Genomic DNA, 21,166 nt, shown 5'->3' on the forward strand with positions numbered 1-21,166 from the left:
GGAGCTGCGGAGGCAGCTCTTGGGGCGGGGACAGCGTGCGGAGCCCCCTGGCTGCCCCTTCATGTAGGAACCGGAGGAGGGACATGCCGCTGCTTCCAGGAGCCATGCAGAGTGGGGCATGACCTCGACCCTGCTCCCCAGCTGCCACACCGGAGCAGGGCAAGCCCCAGACACTGCTTCCCGGCTGGAGCTCGAAGGCTGGATTAAAATGTCTGAAGGGCCATATGTGGCCCCCGAGCCATAGTTTGCCTACCCCTGGTGTAAAGGGAGAATTTGGCCTTGTGTGCTATATTACTTCAAAAAGTCCAGTCTAAAGACACTACACTGTAGAAAACCAAGCAAGTCCTTTCCACAGCGCTAGTAGTTATGTGCCTTCGCACCAGGAATGCTTCTTGCCATACAAGAATATGTTGCTATTCTTAAAACATGCATAAATCTGAACAACAAACACTTAATATAGTTTACTGCAAGCCCACTGATTGCTGTAAGCCTTGACCGACAATACTGCCACATAAATGAAAACACATGGGACAAGATATTTTACTCCAGGAATTTTAAATTATAGCAGACACACCATTTTTATAGTGCAGTTTCCTTTCTTATGGTACTATCAACCCTTCTTTTGGGTACACAGCATTTTCCAAAGCTAGCAATGATGTACACAACATATAAAATAGATGTTTTTAACAGTATATTTTAATTAATTTTAAGTTTTTAATTTTATTTATTTTTTGAACAAAGTGTGAAATTCATTTCCTATTTTGGGTGCTTTAAATGATACCCTCTTACCGCCTGTAGCAGGGGAGAATCTTGACTGGACAGTGGGGAATGAGAGAAGCCCAAAATGTATGCCTGGCAGGAAGAGAAGCTCTGCCACCCCCCAATGGCAGTTCTCTGCTTAGCTGTTGACTTGGCAAAAGGATATGGAGGCTGATTGGCTGCTGGGTGCCTCCCCTCCCCCCCATTTAAACTACACTAGGATTTTCAAAAGCCTCTACTCTCTGGTTAGTTGTCCCGCCCTCTGTCCCCTTAGTTGTAAATTAGGAGTTGTGCTGCTTATGATGCTACGGGTCAGACTGATTGCCTGTTTTTATGGATCAGAAAGGGCCGGCTTCTAGTGGTAAACAAGACCCAGGATTGCACACTTGGACCATGCGCTCATTGGGGGGGAGGGGTTGAGGGGGAAGGAGGACCTTGGTATCTAGGCAGACTGAGGTTCCCCCCCACCCAGCCTTGTGGCCTCTGTTACTCTACCCCTCCTTAAGCCGTTATATGTTATTTGCATCTTCAATGAATCTTTGATGTTATTCATCAAGGGAAGAATTTGGAAAAAATGCATCTTGCTTTTAATGTACAGTCTGATTGCTATGAAGTGCCTATTATCCCACTGATAGACAATTAACATAGATAACCTCTCAGTTTTGTGAAAATACTGCTGCTGCTTTACAATTCCCCTATAGCTTCGCAGCCTCCTCCACCTTTCATATCAGCTAGTAAGTTGCAATAGATCTTTTATTCTGATTTCTAGTGCTGAAAGAAAAAAAAGAAGTACACTGCTGAACCTCAAGACAATGCACTTCAATAGCTAACCTTAACATAATTCAGGAACAGTAATGTGGGATTCTGTACCATTCCATGGATCTTCATTGTAACAGCTAGGTTGGGGAGGGCAAGGGACGGCAAAAATGCAGTAGATGCAGTGAAAATCTATTTGCCATCACATCAACTGTAAATTTAGATAAGATCATTTATTTTCAACTTATAAACTCGCTGCTACAAGTCTGTTCCTGTGAAAAGAGATATGGAATACCACTACAGTCTTGAAGCACTGCGGTTTGTTTTCTGAAATGTGCTTCTACTCTGACAAATATCATAGAAGGGTTCGATGGTTGTTGCCTCTCTGATTTCAGTATCAAAATGTGTTCAGTTTTGAATGAAAAAAATGGTTTTTCCCAACTACTAGACCTGCAAACTCAGCCTTAGCTCAGAGTCTCAAGTGGGTTCTTTCCATCTGGCATATCACCGTCTGTAATAAAGGTTCTGTAGGACAAATTAAGCCCTCAGTGACACCTGTGCTACTCCACTGCCTGCAGTGAGGAAGAACAGATGTAACTAATTGGAACTTGGAAAACAATTCTGTTATGATTAAACAGAATACAGCTCACTCCATTTTATCTGTGCCCCCGCTATAGTGTGAACAGCAATAAAAAGCAGTAAAATCTTATTTTAAATCAATAAAATGAGCAGATCTGAATTTCTGAATACACAAAATGAACAGTAAGAAGCTGTCATTTCCTTACTAGTTATATTTCAGACTAGAAACTCATTTTAAGCAGCACATCCTTTTTCTTATGGTACCAGAAAAAAAGAATTATAAGAGCAGATGACATCCTGAGTAGGGTCAAAAATCTCCCCCTTCTTAGCGGTTGTTTCTCTTTTCATGCCCTCTCATCTTGATACAGCTGCTAGGTATTGCAATGTCATGCTGGATTTAGCCACTGTCTCTAGGACAGATCATTAACCCCCCGCCTGCCCTGAGCCAGTGTAGGATTAGTAAACCCACCCAATCACAGATCCATTGGTATATAAGCACAGATGGCTCTAAATTATAAAATCTATGACAAAAGGGCAATAGTTAAATTTTAAAAATGTAGTTCATTAATTCAAATTGATGAAAGACAGTAGAAAAAAGCAATAACTTACCATTATTGTTCCTCCTGTTTGGGTTCTTAGAGGCTTCAGCACCTTTCTCTGAACAAGGAAATTGGGAAGAAAGAGAACTGGTGGAATTTCTGTAATTGTAGCCACTACAAATGACCACTACAGAAAAAAATAAAGAATAATTACGAATTAGTTTCTGAATAATTTACCTTATCTCCAAACTACTACTGTAATATTCTGTCACACAATTACTATCTACTGAACAAAAGCACATGGCTTTAACATACAGCATTTTCTCCCTACAAAAATAACAATGTCTATAATAGCAATCATTAATATTGGCCTCTGAACAGCTTCCTTTCTTTTAAGAGACCAGGACGTCTCAAACTGCAATTTATGAGAAACATTATGTTTCAGAAGTCAGATTTTGGATTCTTATGTCAAAGTCTGACAAAATTATTATTTTTTCAGTGATGTACAAATTTTAAATAGGCTAATAATGTTACAAAAACAACAGTGAAAATTCTTTAATGGTATTAATAGTTAGCTGTGCTTACTACATTGCTCAACCCTAAGGATCAAAAGAATACATCAAATAGATTTTAACTAAGAAGTGTAACACTTATTAATGAACATTTTGTATATCTTAGCTTAAACAATGCATAATAATTTGATTATTTTCATGCAAGATCAGGTAAAATTTATTTTGCATATTAAACACTCCTGGAATATGTTTCAAGGCAAATGTTGTATTAAATAAGCAAGTAATCAAGAGAATGATTTGAAGAATTACTTCCAAAATACGTGATCTATTCTAGTGAAGAACTTGCTGATATTACTTCTAAGAATCCATACTAACAGTGTTAAGAGCTATACCATGTCTAAATATATTTCAAAACCTAAATCACAGCTAAGAATATATAACATCTGCATTTTAAGTTATTACTCAATATTTCATAAAGATATTCAGGTCAATAAACTGGAAACCTTTGCACAAGGATTTTGAGTGGATTCCACTCCCTGCAGTATAATGAAATTTAAAGAGATTCTGTACACCTCTGTGATTCTCTTATTTCACCAGTTGTGCGATTGAAACTGGTGGGTGAATTTTAACAAAAGAATAAAACCTATATGCTTATTTAGTCTCCTTGGGTATTCAAATTATGACCACTTATGGCCAAAACAGTTTAAAGGAAGACCGTAAGTATCATTAATTGGAGCAACTATGCATTAAGGTGTTTAAAACATAAAAAGTATATACATTGAGCATTGCTTACTTTGACAGCAGTTCACTTAAGAGTTTGTTATACTTTTATATTGAAAGAGATTTCAAAGATAACATATGGCTTATACCATATCGGAAACTGTTAAAGTTTCACAATAACAGCTGTCCATCATTAATACAATTAGCTTCACTATCATCTTTTAATGTGGCAAGACTTTCTAAAATCTATTTAAAAGCTGTTGTAACTTCTGGTTAGTACTATAAATATAAAGAGCCAATTTCACCCTTAGTGCATCTTAAAATTTCACCCCAGTGCTGAATTTGGCCTAGTATAAAATCTGGTATCAAGCACTACAGACAGCTGGAAAATATAAGAACATTTCACAAAAAAATTATGTTGATGTTTTCTGGCCAGCTCTATAAACACACTGTAACCCATGTGTAATAATACAATTTGTAATCTCCTCCACAATGTAATTTGGCCAAAGTAAAGTATAGCCTTACTATACCACCCCTTTCATTTGCACAGTGCCAGGCTAAGGAGAAAAGCATGAAACAAACCACAGCTACAATACTGCAAACATCTATTTACATGAACATTTAAAAAAGAAAAGGGAAAAATGGGGTCAGAAAAAGAAGAAATGGGGCACCGAAAAGTGTCAAATCAATTTATTATATAACAACAACAAATTTGGAATCATGATGCAATCATTCCAGCTTGGAATTCTTATGATTACACAGATGACTCAAAGCTTTGCATTCACAGATAAGGGGAGTTATAGAATGCTTTCAGATAATTAAAGCCCAAGAACTCTCAATGTTGGTATATGCTATATATGTTCATTTTATTCTAATTAACAGAATACTTGACTAGATATTTAGCGTAAGATAAACATAAATCACGAGAAAAGTTTTCAGTCCTGAAAGATACAGCTAAAACTGTGGAAAATATACATTTTATTGAAAGATAACAACAGTCAGGACATTAATGTCCTTGATCATATTTTGACACAGTTCTGCTCAGATGTTTTTTTTGTTGCTTCCAAAATTGATTATCCTACCCTTCCCCCACTCCTCCTTCTCAGTTATTAGCTGTGTGCATTAGAAACTGAAGAAAAGAATATACACCTCTACCCTGATATAACGCGACCCAATATAACACGAATTCTGATATAACGCAGTAAAGCAGTGCTCCGGGGGGGGGGGGGGGGGGGGCACCCCCCGGTGGATCAAAGCAAGTTCAATATAATGCGGTTTCACCTATAANCCTCTACCCTGATATAACGCGACCCAATATAACACGAATTCTGATATAACGCAGTAAAGCAGTGCTCCAGGGGAGTGGGGGGGGGTTGCGCACTCTGGGGAATCAAAGCAAGTTCAATATAACGCAGTTTCACCTATAACGCGGTAAGATTTTTTGGCTCCCGAGGACAGTGTTATACCGGAGTAGAGGCGTACCACTTAATAATTGTGTTTTATAGTACATGTTCATCATATTGAATGACTTTATCAGGTTAATAACCCTAAATATGAAACAATAAAACACATATAAATGGGAATGTCACCGACCCAACCATCTGCCCACCAGGTTTTGACCTGCCATGGCATCTGTGGGTCATCCCTGAACTGGTTGCAAATAAGACAGGGTAATTGTGTGGCCAATCTTTTGAAATGGGGTTTTTCTAATGACCTGCGATGTAGATGCGATCAACTTCAGACTATGTCATAGCCTTACAAGCATCCTCTGACTTACTTTGACGGCAGATTCTTCACCTGTTTTGGATGACTTATCCACAAAATCCTATTCGTAAAGCCAAAAATGGCATTTTTACCAAACATATTTTCATTTGTTTAGGATTAAATGGTTTTCGCGTATGTTGACAGGATTTATCATTATGAGGCGAAGATATCTGTATGGGCTGGGCTAAACCCCCCCACTAATCTTGGGCATGTGGAATGCTTGCCTTCGTGAATGAGGATACCTGTACCAGCAACTTCGGCAGAACTGAAGCTTGCATTAATAAAAGGGGGAAAGGGGGTTTCTAGACCAATACATAATTAAAAAGCTGACTTTCTGGATGCATGCCAAGGCAATGTCAGCTTCCTGAGTCTGCACACAGTTCCAGTACCTCTGCTGATATAGCTGTTCCCTAAATCTTTCATACCTATTAGGTACATTTAATTCTCTAGTAGGTGTCGATGAAGTGTCTGAAGCACTGTGTGTTGGTTCAATGTATGCCATGCACTGCAGAATGGGCAGTATTTTATCATGTTTATCCACCAAGCAAGGCTTCCCACTGCAACTACACATAGGCATGAAAAGGAGCTAAATTCTGCTTTCCTATGTGCTTTCTATAGGAGTTGAGCAGTAGAATGGCACATTCCTTGTCAGACTTGTTTGTGGCTCCTATGCACAAATCTAACAAAAGAATTTGCTTCATAACAAATAGCCATCGTTACAGCAGCTCCAGATAACTATGTTTAATAAGCCTGCTTCTAAAAGCAAATGGCTAACATAGGCAGCTATAGGCTGTCAAATATTTGTTTGTCAAATATTTAATTGGACCTTGAACTTCCATAAGGTCAGAAAAGGAGCAGTAACAATAATTCTTTGTATCAATTTAACAGAGAGATTTTTACCCTCTGATTTTTGGAGACTTTTCTCACAAACCTTTAGGACAATATTGCTCAAGTTTGGATTTGCAATCCCAAAGCGGGTTACGAAGCCATGGTCTGGGGACCACATTTTCTATAGGCTAAGGTTTTTTGTGTGTTTTAAAATAATTGTTCTCATCATTTTTCTAGCACTTCTGGTTGCCAATATAACTTAAGTGTAAATGCTGCTGTTATATCGCTGACTGAATATATATCACTGAGTAAGCTGAAATTTTCCATATATACATTCATTATATTTTTTAAATATGAAAATATCAAATGTATAATGTCCTGAATGTAAGCACTGGCTCTGGTCATATTTGGCAGAATAGTTAAAACTTTTTATAAATATTTTAATTTCATAAAATAAATAAATCTTTATGTATTACACTGCAATGGAGGGGCTGGCTAAAATAACGCAAAAGATGTTGAGATATAAGATACAAAATATTCTGAGATATTTGATCATTGTCTGCAGCTTCAGGCCAGCCCTGCCAGGAATGTGAGGGCATCCAGATTCCCAGGCCAGCCAGCTCACTATGATGCCCAGAAGTCTGAAAGCCCCGGAGTCCCCAGCATGTAACTACAGCTTTTGGGAGCAGAGCTGGGGAAAGAACTGATTTTTCCGTTCAGCCAGCAAATCAAAAAAATCAGAGGCAATATTCAGTTTGGTTGCGAATTTGTCAGCAAATTGGAAATTGCTCTAGAGCCTGGTGATTAAGGCACTCACGTGTGAGGAAGGAGATGTGGATTCAAATGTTCCCTCTGCCTGATTCAGAAGATGGACTTGAATCCACATCTCCTACCTTCCAGATGAATGCTTTATTCTCACATTCTCTCTCTGTGGCCCAATTAATTTTTAAGTATTTGTGCACAGCACAACAGTTTCAATAGGAGAGACTGAGACACACTCACCCTAGAAGAGAAAATATCTTGGTGGTTAGGGCCCTCACCTAGAAAAGGGGGAGATCTGAGTTCAAGTCCCTGCTCCAGAGTGGGCACTCAAACCTGATTCTCCCACATCCTAGGCAAGTGCCCTAACCAGCAAGATAAAGTTTATGAAGAGAACAGAAAGACATGCATGCAGTTTGCTGATCCTGAAAAAATTTTCCCCAGCAAAACTACTGGGTCAAATGTGCAATAGTTTTGAGTTGACTAAAACTGCATTTTTCAGTGAATAAACTACTTCATCCAAAAAATGTCACCCAGCTACACGTGGGAGCCCCAACAGCGGCTATTAGCAGCCGTGAAACTGATGAGAATGTCAATTTCACTCAGCAGCTGTTCCGGTTGGGGAGCAGATTTCATTTTATAAACACTGTGTCAGCGTTTCCAAAATGTGTGGGTTTTAGGCAGGGAGGGGAAGGATTGCTGGTTCACAGAATTTTTTTTAAAAATTCCATTCATTCAACTAAATCAAATGTCAAAAATGCAAAATTTCCTGCAAATTGGAAATTCCATGTTTTGGCTGGCTCTACTTGCCAAAGACTTCTTTTTACTCAGGGCCTCAGTCTTTTATTGAGGGGTGCATATTTTTATTAATTGACACTATCAAAATGCGTATATTTATTGTTCATGTGTCCCATATAAACTGAAAAATAATATTAAGATTAGAGGACTTCTTAGTGAAAGTTACACCTTTATGAAATACAACTTTACCTAGCCACAATTTTCAATTCATAAGGTTTTTCAGCTCAAGGTTCATCATTTCAAAGTGCCCCAGCCAGAATGAATGCTAATCACACAATGTTACTTTACCTGTATGGCAATATTTGTAGGTTTACCCACTCTGCACCAATTTCTGAGTGTGGCAGATTTACACACACAACAGCTTGAAAGTGTCATACTCATCACATACTACACATGTACTTGCAAGCATAATTCCTGCTTTTTACAAGTGCAAAAGCATGCCACAATTTGAAAGTCTAACTCAGTAATCAACACTGGAGTAAGCACAGTAAACTTTCAATACCAATAAATTAAGCCTAATTTAGATGAATTGTTTCCATGTATTTATGGGGCAAGCTGTCTAATGCTCCTTTGAAGCCACAATTCTATCATGAAGAGACTTCCTATTATAAAAATAACTTAGTACCACATCAACATTACAAACAAAAGCACTAAGTGTACAGAAAAAAATAAAATGTAATTACAAAGGAAAAGTACAGAATAATAACGGATAATGATAATGATTTGCATACAACATGTAGCCAATGTATCACTGGCCACTCTAGCAAGACATCACAATTCAATGACTAAATAATGAATATTTTATATTCATAGTACTTTATGTGCATAGCAGAAGCGCAAAATGATTTACTGGATACCTCTTGAAAGCCCTCCAAGATATGGTTCTGTATGCATATAAAAAAATTAAAGAGAAATATATTCAAACATTTGGAATACATGGTAACTTGAGGTAATTTAATTTTCCAAGCTGTCAATCGGTCAGAAATATCTGTCTTCATGACATCGCTCTTTATTAGTTTCTTCTGATGCGGAACAAAAGGACAGAGATTATATAGTAATCTTAGAAGTCACTGTACTTTCTGCATTAAGCTTATCTAGATAACATATGGTATTATAAATCAATACATGTAACTATTTCTTTGGTAGACATTTGTTCTCATTCAGTCATCATCAATTTTTTAATCCTATTTCCATCCCTTTATACACTGTACTTGTTGCACGTAACTCAGGAACTTGCCTCCAGTCAAAATGGGTCCTGTGTCCATAAGAGTAACAAACAGCAAGTTTCCTACAGACAGCAAACACTGCACTCAATGATGTGTCTTCATTTTTCTCTTATATGTTCTTGTTTGGTGACAAAGTGTACCTAACCCATTTTTATTTGCGTTGATAATGCTACAGGAATTTAAAAAAGGATTCACCGTATTCTGCTCAGAAGTGGGCGTAAGTAATTTTCTGAGGGTAATAATCCAATTGATGTTTTATTTTTAAATATTTCACTCCCTCACTGTTTAAGAGAGGTAAAATAAAAGCATGAATTAGACAGACCAAGTAAACCATTAACCATTTGAGTTTTTCTTTTGTTGCGAACACCCAAATTAAACTACTTGACAGTATTATTAAGTTTGACTCACAAAATAGTATGCACCACCATTTCAGAATGTTAGCTTTTAAGAGATCTTCACTTAGGCCCAGATCCTGCAAAGACTTGACTTATTCATGTGCTTAACTTTAAAGGTTATGAATAATCTCATTTATTCATTCACTGAGACTGTTAAGCATATGCATAGAGGCGTCCATCTTTAGCAGGAACAGTTCCTTAACCTATATAAAACACCAATTTATTATAATGGAAAAGGTTAAAATATTTCCAGAATTGCTATCTATAGCAAGCAGTATCTATGATTTTGGAGATCAAAGTTAAATCTAAACAAAAGAAACAGAAAAACAGCTTCAATAGAGAGATGTCACATTAAAGCAGACAGCATGAGAGTGATCAAAAGCAAACTTTGGTATACCATCTTTCATGTTATGCATCCAAGTACTACAAACCAGTATTTTTAACAGCTCATTAATGAAAATAAGCCAATTAAAATAATATCTTAGATGTTAAAAATAAAATGGTATTCATATCTTGAACGGATTTCTGAAGGGAGTACCAAGTTCAAGGAAACAGCACATAAACGTCTGAAGCCAATCAACTACTGAGACTTTCACATTTAGAATCTTATTAGGAACCAGACACTAAGGCCTTATCTTCACTAGGGGAAAAAAGTTGTGTCTTAACTCAAGTTAACTAATACAACATAAAATCCTAGTGAAGACAAGTCAGTTTGCCATTTTCGCGAGTTAGGTTGAGGTTAACCGTATGCTTCCATAGTCTTTACCTTGCATACTACCTTGTGTGACAACTACAAACTGCCTTGTCTTCATTAGGTTTTTACTTTGTTTAACCACCCTTAGCTAACTCACATTATTTAAGACACAAGTTTTTGTCCTAGTGAAGACACAGCTAAGGCCCAATTTATTTTCATTAGTGCTGAGAACCTTTAATTCCAATTGAAATCAACAAGAATTGTGAGTATTCAGCTCCTCTGAAAATCAAGCACTAAAGTAATATTATACCTTTTTCTGGGGGGAAAAAGTGCTTCAGCTAAAAACTTCTGCAGAACTACTTGCTCCATAAGGGCTGCAGACCTACCACCAGATCTTGCCATTTCACAGTTGTACCTCTCATTTTGCAGGTTAGGCTGCAGGAGAGATCTGCATAGGTAGGATGGTAGCAATAGTTTTAGTTAGGTTGCCTAAGTATTTACATTACATTACTATTTTCATTCCATCATAACATACCATTTTTTTGGAATCTTTCAACTATTAGTCTTCGATTTTTTAGGTGGTAAATATTGAAAATGTCCTGGGATTTACATATGAATTTTTCAACCTTTTAAAGTGGTTATTCTATGCATCTCAAATATAAGCTGAATAAAGAGAAAATGTATATACAATTCTTGTGATTTTTGGACAGTTCTAGCATTGAAACAGTACAATGTTGAAAACTGGCAGTGAAATTGCTTTCATTGACGTGAAATGCCTTTTGAGTTTTCCAGTGAAAATTGCTTTTGATTTAAGTGTGTTATGAGGGCAATTCATGCAAGCTTTTTAATACTTTGAGCACAGCTTTTTTTAATCTTTAAAACACCTTTTACCTATATTCTAAGCAAAGGAAAGTTATGCTAGGCATGAGTACACTACAGACTCTTCCATAGGACCCATTTCTCATTAAAATGGGTAAAGATTTCCCAACTGTGGTCCAACTGGTTTGCTGCACTGCCCTTGCTGGTGGCCTACACAGAGGTCACTGGTCACAAGACACAGGCTCTCCTTACTTCCAGCTGCTTAAATTGTGTTAAAGACAGATACAAATACATAAATATTTTTCAAATATTATTTTTCTATGTAGGTAATCATTGCCATTGCTACAGGACTGTTATATAATCGCAAATGAGAGGGGAGATGGGATGCTCTCTTATTCATAGATTCTAGGATTGGAAGGGACCTCGAGAGGTAATCGAGGCCAGTCCCCTGCCCTCATGGCAGGACCAAATATTGTCTAGACCATCCCTGATAGACATTTATCTAATCTACTCTTAAATATCTCCAGAGATGGAGGTTCCACAACCTCCCTAGGCAATTTATTCCAGTGTTTAACCACCCTGACAGTTAGGAACTTTTTCCTAATGTCCAACCTAGACCTCCCTTGCTGCAGTTTAAGCCCATTGCTTCTTGTTCTATCCTTAGAGGCTAAGGTGAACAAGTTTTCTCCCTCCTCCTTATGACACCCTTTTAGATACCTGAAAACTGCTCACATGTCCCCTCTCAGTCTTCTCTTTTCCAAACTAAACAAACCCAATTCTTTCAGCCTTCCTTCATAGGTCATGTTCTCAAGACCTTTAATCATTCTTGTTGCTCTTCTCTGGACCCTCTCCAATTTCTCCACATCTTTCTTGAAATGCGGTGCCCAGAACTGGACACAATACTCCAGTTGAGGCCTAACCAGCGCAGAGTAGAGTGGAAGAATCACTTCTCCTGTCTTGCTCACAACACACCTGTTAATACATCCCAGAATCACGTTTGCTTTTTTTGCAACAGCATCACACTGTTGACTCATATTTAGCTTGTGGTCCACTATAAACCCTAGATCCCTTTCTGCCATACTCCTTCCTAGACAATCTCTTCCCATTCTGTATGCGTGAAACTGATTTTTCCTTCCTAAGTGGAACACTTTGCATTTGTCTTTGTTAAACTTCATCCTGTTTACCTCAGGCCATTTCTCAGACCAGATCATTTTGAATTATGACCCTGTCCTCCAAAGCAGTTGCAATCCCTCCCAGTTTGGTATCATCTGCAAACTTAATAAGCATACTTTCTATGCCAATATCTAAATCGTTAATGAAGACACTGAACAGAGCCGGTCCCAAAACAGACCCCTGCGGAACCCCACTTGTTATGTCTTTTCAGCAGGATTGGGAACCATTAACAACAACTCTCTGAGTACGGTTATCCAGCCAGTTATGCACCCACCTTATAGTAGCCCCATCTAAATTGTATTTGCCTAGTTTATCGATAAGAATATCATGCAAGACCGTATCAAATGCCTTACTAAAGTCTAGTATACCACATCCACAGCTTCTCCCTTATCCACAAGACTCATTATCCTATCAAAGAAAGCTATCAGATTGGTTTGACACGATTTGTTCTTTACAAATCCATGCTGGCTATTCCCTATCACCTTACCACCTTCCAAGTGTTTGCAGATGATTTCCTTAATTACTTGCTCCATTATTTTCCCTGGCACAGAAGTTAAACTAACTGGTCCGTAGTTCCACTCTGAAAATATTTGAAAAACCTTGTTTTTAGGTTAAGATTTAAGAGTATAATGGCACGAGGTGCTGCACTCTATTTCCAGTTCCTGCTATAGGAACTCAGATTGCAAATAACCTCCCAATATTTTCTCAACACCTGACTGGATTAGGCCCTGCATGAAGCCATAAGACCCCTGCCACATTTGCTGTGCAGTAAACAATGAATCATAGAAAGCTCAATAAGCGGGACTCCAGGATAAGCATCGAGGCTTGTCAAAATTTCTCAGAATTCTACATTTTGACAAAAAAATTCATACATTTGGCATTTTGAAAAAAAGGGGGAAATATGCAATGGTTATGAGCTCTTCCTCTCTGTTATTAACAATTCAGAATGAACTCTGCACAAGACAGAGTGTTAGGGTGGTGTCTAATAAATCAGTTTCAGGTAATGGAATTTCTTTTTTTTCTATTTAAGAAACCTAGGAAATGCCATTAAAAAAGCATGTTAAGAGAAGATTAAGACTGCATATGTAAACGTTCAGAAGTCAAGATATGGTAAATTTAAACTTAGCAGCTTAACTCTACTCTCTTGTACTTCTACTTTACAGTATACTCTAATTTGCATGATTGCAGACCATTTCTCACATAATACAATGTCATCTTATGCAATATTTTCTACATTCGTCTAAGGTGTGCAATAAATGAGACAGGGTTGTCCAGAAGTCCTTATCGCATCTTGCATGTAGATAGCTTGAATTCTGGCATATGCAAAGCAATGCCCAGCACTATAAAATGTTGCATATTTATCTGAAGTTATAGAGAAAAAATGTATATGATATTTATTGCATTCGTGAAATGGTATCTGCTCGTACAAGTAAGACCACCATACTGTACATGTACAAGAGACACTTAAACCTGTGCATATAACGTTAATCTTAACATTTCTTGTCTTGAGTGATTAACCATTCACCCTTAACGTTCTCTTACTTTTTAAAAATGGGATTTTATTAATATTCTTAAGATAGAGGACAGTTTTTCTCAGTGATTCTTATGGAGCCAGCTGCCAAAGTTACCTAACAAAGGCATCTTATGTACTGATCAGTAAAGCAAGTATCCAGGTGACTAATGCCAGATGACCAAAGTTACAAAGCAAAAGCCTGAGTAGTAAAGCACACTAGACTGAACTAATGACAACCCCAGCCAATACCAAATGTGAGAGAATACTTCCACCACCTTTCAGCATACATGTTTTACTTATCTATAATTAAGCCGCCTTCTTTAATTGAATTTCCATGTATATAGTCACACTACATTACCTTACAAATAATATTTTCTGCAGGAATTCCTAGCGATCTTAATTTGATAGCTATTTGCCCAAGAATCTAAGTGACAGTCAAAATCAATTAACTGATTTCAAGAACTTTTTATAAAAGTTAAGAAAAGTAAATAACCAATGACCATTACAAAAAGTTTGTCAGTTAACATAAAAAAACAACGTAAAAAAAAGTCAAGGTGAGAAAAAAAAATGATATATCAAAAATGCTTATTAAAAACAGAGACAGTGAGAGCGTCATAATGACAGCTGCATGACCTGAGGGATTTTCATACAAAAATCCGTAGGAATTTGGAGCCACAGAGAAATAACTACTGCTGTCCATGGAACTGGCTAAAAGAAGTCTAAGGATATCTGAAGATGTTTATTGTTTTACCCTGTATTTATATATAAGGGTGAATATGCATATTACCCACAGTAAAGTTTCTGAAAGATTGTCATAATTTCATAGCAATAAAACAATGTGTGTTTGTACAATAAATATAGACAATGGAATTTTTTATACTGAATTGTATAATTGATTGCTCTCCATTTCCTGTTGTAAATAACATGTGTTTCATAAAAGACATACATCAAACTAAAAATCAGAGCGTCTGGGACATTTTTTGTGTGTGCCAAGAATGACCAATTTGGGTTTCCACATACAAAAAGTTAATAAGTTTTTTTTTTTTATAAACTTAACTTAATTTGTAATTATATAAATTGATCAATTGCTCTTACAGCCTATGGTGTGGAACAGCCTATGTGTTATAACATTCCCAGAAGAACACCACCTTACATTCCACTGAGACACAAGCAAAAGAGTGATCCAGTTTGCACAGGTAATTTCTATCACAGTGTTCACTCACACGTGTTATTGTAAAACAGTAAATTGTTTCTATTTTGTGCATCCCAGAAGTGTAAGATTTATAGGGTGCCAAATATATCTTAGGGTTATTGGTGCTTATTTCTTTTTGAAATTTCAGAGTGCTGATTTGAGTAAATGGATAAAGTATTTCTTTATATAACACAAATGTTGGAGCAAGATGGATACAAATATTAAAGCTAAATTCTTCATAATTCATTTATTGCCTTGGGGACCTAAAGCCTTCCAGGAAGCATCTGAAAATCTCCAGGGTCACATTCTGCAACTAGAACTATGCTTTTACTAAAGGATGTGAAGGAAAACCCATATATCTCTGGACAACTTTTCAGTTAAAGATATACAGATAATAAAAAGCATAATTATTCCACTTAAAAATTCAGTTTACAAGAGTTCTTCCTGATCTGTCCCCTCAGTCCTATCTTATATCCCCTCCAACTGCCCTTCAGCCTGTCTTCTCCCCATCAAAAGATCTTAGGTCAGTCTCTTCGGCTGCTACTAACACAGTGAATGTCCACCTGTCTCCCCACAGAAGTAGGGAATTTTCCAGGGGCTCTCTACCTCACCCTCAGTTTTGCTACAGCATTCTCATGACTGACACTCCACTCTGCATTCCGGGTAATATGAGCAGCTCTCATTGCTCATCAGAGCATGGGCTTCGATCTGCTGTTTGTAGATCTGTCCTTCACTTGTCTGAGTTAAAAGGCAGTCAAGCAGACTTTGTGTGGGCCTTTTCACACCAGACCTTAAAACTTTTACACTTTCAGTCCTTCTAGCAAACTTCTACCAAGCAACCAAGAGAAACACGGGACAGCTCACAAGTCATGCCTCTTGATTTCTATAGTTGCAGGAGCCATACAGACAGGAAGAGATGGTATGTAGAAAGATGCCATTATCCTGTGCATTCAGATGTGACAAGACTGTTAGCCTAATGGAACTAGCCTTCTTTGTCTAAGACAAGTTTGAAAACCGTACTTGTTTTAGAGAGTGGGGGCTATGAAGATAAGTGAATCTTTGTTTATCCTGAGCCTGATCAGGGCCATTGCTATCAGAAGTATTAATAGGAATTCATATGCAACCTTCCCTCACAAATAGATAGAGAACGTGTCTCCATAACAATGTAACCTCTTTCCACAGCTTAGTGTGGAACACCACTACCTTTTGTTCAGGGGCATTGTGTACCAATATCTAGTATCTTGAGAAAGATTCGGTCCACAACCTCCTGGCTCAGGGACAATTCATCTGACTCCACTAACAAACAGTTTAGCCAGTCTGTAACTATTTTTTTCCTTTCTTGCTAGTTAGAGGACAAGAAGCACTCACTCCCAACACTAGTAGGGCTTCCCAGCACAGAAGGAATGTTCTGATACCCTCTGTTTGTAAATAAGGTGGCTTGCTTATCCATTTCCATTATGATTACCCTCTGGGATACTAGGCTTCTGAATGTCCTTAGTATATTTAGGAGTGCACTTTCTCCCAGAACATTTATATGTAGCTATAGTTCCTAGACAAAGTACTCTGAGTGTGTAGTCTCCCAAGTAGGTTTTCAGACCCAAAACAGGAGTGACGCTGGTCACTACAGTTTGGAAGTTTATTTGTAATTGCAATTTCTCCCTGGACTGCCACCATGCCAGAGAGGTAAGGAGGTCAACTGTTAATCATGTATAAGGTGAGAGTCTGTAGCTTATGACTAAGGCTGCATGTCTGTCACAGAGGTCATGGAAGTCATAGATTCTGTGACTTTCCGTGATCTCTGTGACTTTTGCAGTGGCCAGCATCAGTTTGGGTGAGTGGTAGGGGACTCAGGGCTGGGGCAGGGAGTTGGGGTGCAGGGAGGTGCTTACCTGGGGTGGGGAGCTCCCCAGCTCCCACCTGCATGTCCCTGCAGCAACTAGGAGGAGGGGCCAGGTGGATCTGCGTGCTGCCCACGCCCGCATGCGCCGCCCCCACAGCTCCCATTGGCTGCAATTCCCAGCCAATGGGAACTGCAGAGCCGACATTTGTGGCAGGAGCAGTGTGTGGAGTCCTCCTGGCCGCCCCTCCACCTAGGAGTGCAGGGACATGCTGGTTGGAGCTGGGTAGGAAGCCTACCAGCCCTGCCAACCCTCCCCTCTCCCAGCACCAGCAGGGGTCCTGGGTCGTGCGCCGCCACCCGCCCTACCCAGGGACCAGCGGGGGTCCTGGGTCGCTGCCCGTCTCCCCTCCCCAGCACAAGTCCCAGGCTGCACGACACCGCCCATGTCCCCCCCAGCACCAGTGAAGGTCCTGAGCCACCACCACCCCCAGCACCCGCAACACCCAGGCCCAAGTTTTAGTTATGGGTATATAGTAAAAGTCATAGACAGGCTTTTGTTTTACTACCCATGACTTTTACTAAAAAATACCCGTGACTAAAACATAGCCTTACTTTTGACCACTGAGACCTCAGCGTCCACTGAGGTCGATGACTGTAAAGCTGTCCTCCTCATAGATATTAGGAACACCTGTATGGCACTTAGAACCATGCTATGCACGTGGTGCCTCCTTTCTTGCCTCAAGAAATTATTTAATACATGTATGCTGGGTGGTCCTATGGAACCAAGGCTCAATAATGAGAGAAGCTCTGGTAAGAACAGAATCAATAAGGCATGAAGCATCAAGTGAGATTATAACAGGTGAGTCAAGAAGTTTAAAGATTAATAGGAAGCAACATGAGTGACCAACATCACATGAGGAAAGGAGCCACTAGGCAGATGAATACAGTGCTCAAAAAATGAGATTTCAAGCCTGCTTTCATTGTCCAAAAGCAATGACGGCAAACTCAGAGCAGCTCCTTCTGAATTACAGCGTATAAGATCACTATTTTCTACTTACAAATACAGTTGGAGAGTTTCTAAATTCACATTCTATGTCATCTGTATTCATCTATCTCATTCTGTCCACAATATCTTTTTTCTAGTACATTTTCAAAGAAAGATATTTCAACAAAAATAATCTTTTTACAATTAGAATAGTCAGTGAACACTCTCTATTCAGTATTAATATGTAGCGATATCAACTGGCATTGTGAGCCTTCAAATACAGATGGCACGCAAGATTGTAATTAAGGTCTCTCTCACCCTTGAGCACACTTTTGTCTCTCTATTCTTTTGTATTCCAGTGCTACATACGTCTCTTGAAGCCTCTTTTTTCAACAGACTGGCACAAAGAAATTCCTAAACAAATGCCTTCCTAAAATTACATAAAACCTAAACCCATTAAGCAATTATTATTTGTAGAAGAACAACTAGTATAGTATATTCTGTTTTTACTATTCAACATTTACTCTAACTACTATAGCACTTTATTCTAAAATAAAACAGAATTTACCCTTGTAAAGACTAGAACCCTAGAGCTATGGAGGAAATTAATTGTGTTTCAAATGTTACTAATTTCCTATGCTCACTTAAATTTGCCAAAAAGTCATTTTGCCTGGAGCACAAGAAAAAACAAAAATGAGTACAATTAGCAGGATGACTTCAACATGTTAAGTATGTTGCTGAAGAGAATAAGACACAACCAACCAGTTACATTAAGTCCATTCCAAGTGATAGAAGCATTCATGGTAAAGTCTACATTTCAGCCCTCTCCATTGAGAGCAGCCCACTAAAAGTCTTCATTCCTGCACATTTCACTTGCCATTATGCAATGTCTCCTTTTTTTATTATTATGGAGTGTTCAAAGATATGCAATAAAGATGTAGTTCCTTTGGGGGCTTGGATGCTATCAAACTACAAGGGCAAAACTCACTTTGTTTAAGTGACTGGAAAACCTAACATGAAAGTATTGCTTTTGATTATGTACATTTTAGGGTGACACGGCTGTAAAGCAAAACCAGCTCCCATAGTCTATGTAGCACTGTAGTCTCTCTCATCTTCCCTTCTATATTTTGAGTTTTCCACCAGAGCCTTTAATCCTCTTCCCACACTTTCCGTGACAACGGTACATTTGTTTACCATGCTGAGGGGTAATCTACATTCTACACAAGATTATTCTATAATGAGGCTGGTAGTAGCCTGATTACCAATTGTTTTTAGGCTTATGAATTTTTCTGATATACTTAAAATACAACTCTATTTTGTCCATTATCTTTCATAAAAGTTTATTTCAAAATGCTTTACAGAGAAAAGATAGTTACAACGTTACAACAAAAAATTCTAGCAAAGGGATAAGGGGATTTAAAAGGCATTTTCAACTGGAACTTTTTTTAAAAAAAGGAAACTCTAAGTTCAGAGCCTAAGAAAAGCTGTCCCAAATGCCAGGAGCTATGAACAAGAAACATCTTGTACCAACAGTGGCAGGACTATACGATGGGACAAACAGCAGGCCGGTGCTAAGCAAACATACTGAACAGTGAGGTAAGCAGACATGTATATTGTCTATAAGGTAAAGCTAGGACAAATCCAGGGAGAGTTTTAGGGCTTGATCCTGCACCACTGTTGTCAATGAAAGCTTTGCCACAGACTTCAATGGGTGCCGTATCAGGCAGTTAAAAAAGAAGGGCAATTTTTAGCTGAATCCTAAGAGCCAGTGCACTTGTTTAAGGACAGGGGTGGATTGGTCACGTCTTAATATTAAAAAAAAAAAATTAAATCCAACTCTGATTCCAAAACCACCAAGCAATTAAATATTAAAAACACAGAGGGATCCTACAGGACAACTACATAGAAAAAAACAAGCATTCCTATGATTGTTCTTCCCTCCCCTTATCTACCCTATGTCTGTTATCAATTGTGGTGTTGCTCTAAACCCTTTGGAAAGGAGGGACCCTGTTGCTGGTAAATTATATCACGCTCCTAGTCCTTTGGGTCGTATAATAAACAATGATAGCTCAAGTGAGAAAGGAGGAAGCGACATATTGGACATGCTGGAATCTGAAGAGCTCACGGGAAGCCAAAGGGAGAGGCTATGGTCATGGCAAGAGGAGGAAGGCACAGAGGAGGATTTTAGCCATGAAGCTAAGGCAGTGGAATATCTGGGCAACACTGGAGATTTGAACATTTGAAAAGCAGATTTTCAAAGGAGATGAGGGAAGAGAATATAACTTCAGAATCAAGGTTAGACAGAAAAGCTAAATGGAAGGATTTATGTTGGCGGATGCTTCTGTCTCGGAGGCATTTATAAGACTTTTATCTACATTTCAAATAAGCCTGCCAGAGAAGTTATAGGAGAACTTAATGAAGTTTTGCTTTGTTAGTAGTCATTCTGCATATATATATATATATTACAGCATATAGCTGTCTTCTGTATATTTCAATTTTAGACTGACTACAGCTGGGAAAGATATTGAAGGGAACCTGGAAACAACTATAAAAATGTATAAAAACAACAAGGAGTCCAGTGGCACCTTAAAGACTAACAGATTTATTTGGGCATAAGATTTCATGGGTAAAAAACCTCACTTATTCAGATTCTTCTCCATGCATCTGAAGAAGTGATTTTTTTTTACCCACGAAAGCTTATGCCTAAATAAATCTGTTAGTCTTTAAGGTGCCGCCAGACTCCTTGTTGTTTTTGTGGATACAGACTAACACGGCTACCTCCTGATATAAAAATGTATAGCACTCATTCTGCTGATCTGTATTTGTAGTATTAGTATAAATACTTGTATATATCTTAATATGCTTATATTGCTTAATTATTTAACAAATTTCAAATAACCTGGTTCAGCTGATTTTTTTTCTCTCTCCAGGATTGCATTAGCTCTTCTGTCCATAGCATCACACTGGGAGCTCATGTTCAGCTGATTATCCACTATGACCCCCAAATCTTTTTCAGAGTCCATGCTTCTCAGGATAGAATCCCCCATGCTGTAAATATGGCGTACATTCTTTGTCCCCAGATACATACATTTACATTTTATGCATATTGTTTGCTTGCGCCCTGTTTACCAAGTGACCCAGCTCACTCTGAATCAGTGACTTGTCCTCTTCATTATTTACTAATCCCCCAATTTTTGTATCATCTGCAAACTTTATTAGTGATAATTTTATGTTTTCTTTAGGTCAATGATAAAAAATGCAATCTCTGCGGGACCCCAGTGGAAACAGAGTTGCTTCATGATGATTCCCTGTTTG

General features: G+C 38.3%; 1 protein-coding gene across 4 annotated transcripts in view; it reads right to left on the reverse strand.

The window, feature by feature from the left end:
- HDAC11 (histone deacetylase 11) overlaps positions 1–21,166 on the reverse strand; it is an 88,603-nt gene that overhangs the window by 51,284 nt on the left and 16,153 nt on the right. For 2 of the 4 annotated variants that reach the window (XM_034776359.1, XM_034776360.1), the window contains 2 exons: positions 8,872–8,898; positions 2,704–2,820 (listed from right to left, as the gene is read on the reverse strand). In XM_034776359.1, the coding sequence (XP_034632250.1) occupies positions 2,704–2,820; positions 8,872–8,898 (144 nt within the window). The remainder of the gene's footprint in view (positions 1–2,703; positions 2,821–8,871; positions 8,899–21,166) is intronic. The other 2 variants (XM_034776361.1, XM_034776358.1) reach the window with 1 other exon arrangement.

This window comes from Trachemys scripta, chromosome 7 (assembly GCF_013100865.1).
Source record: "Trachemys scripta elegans isolate TJP31775 chromosome 7, CAS_Tse_1.0, whole genome shotgun sequence".
Taxonomy (NCBI): domain Eukaryota; kingdom Metazoa; phylum Chordata; order Testudines; family Emydidae; genus Trachemys; species Trachemys scripta.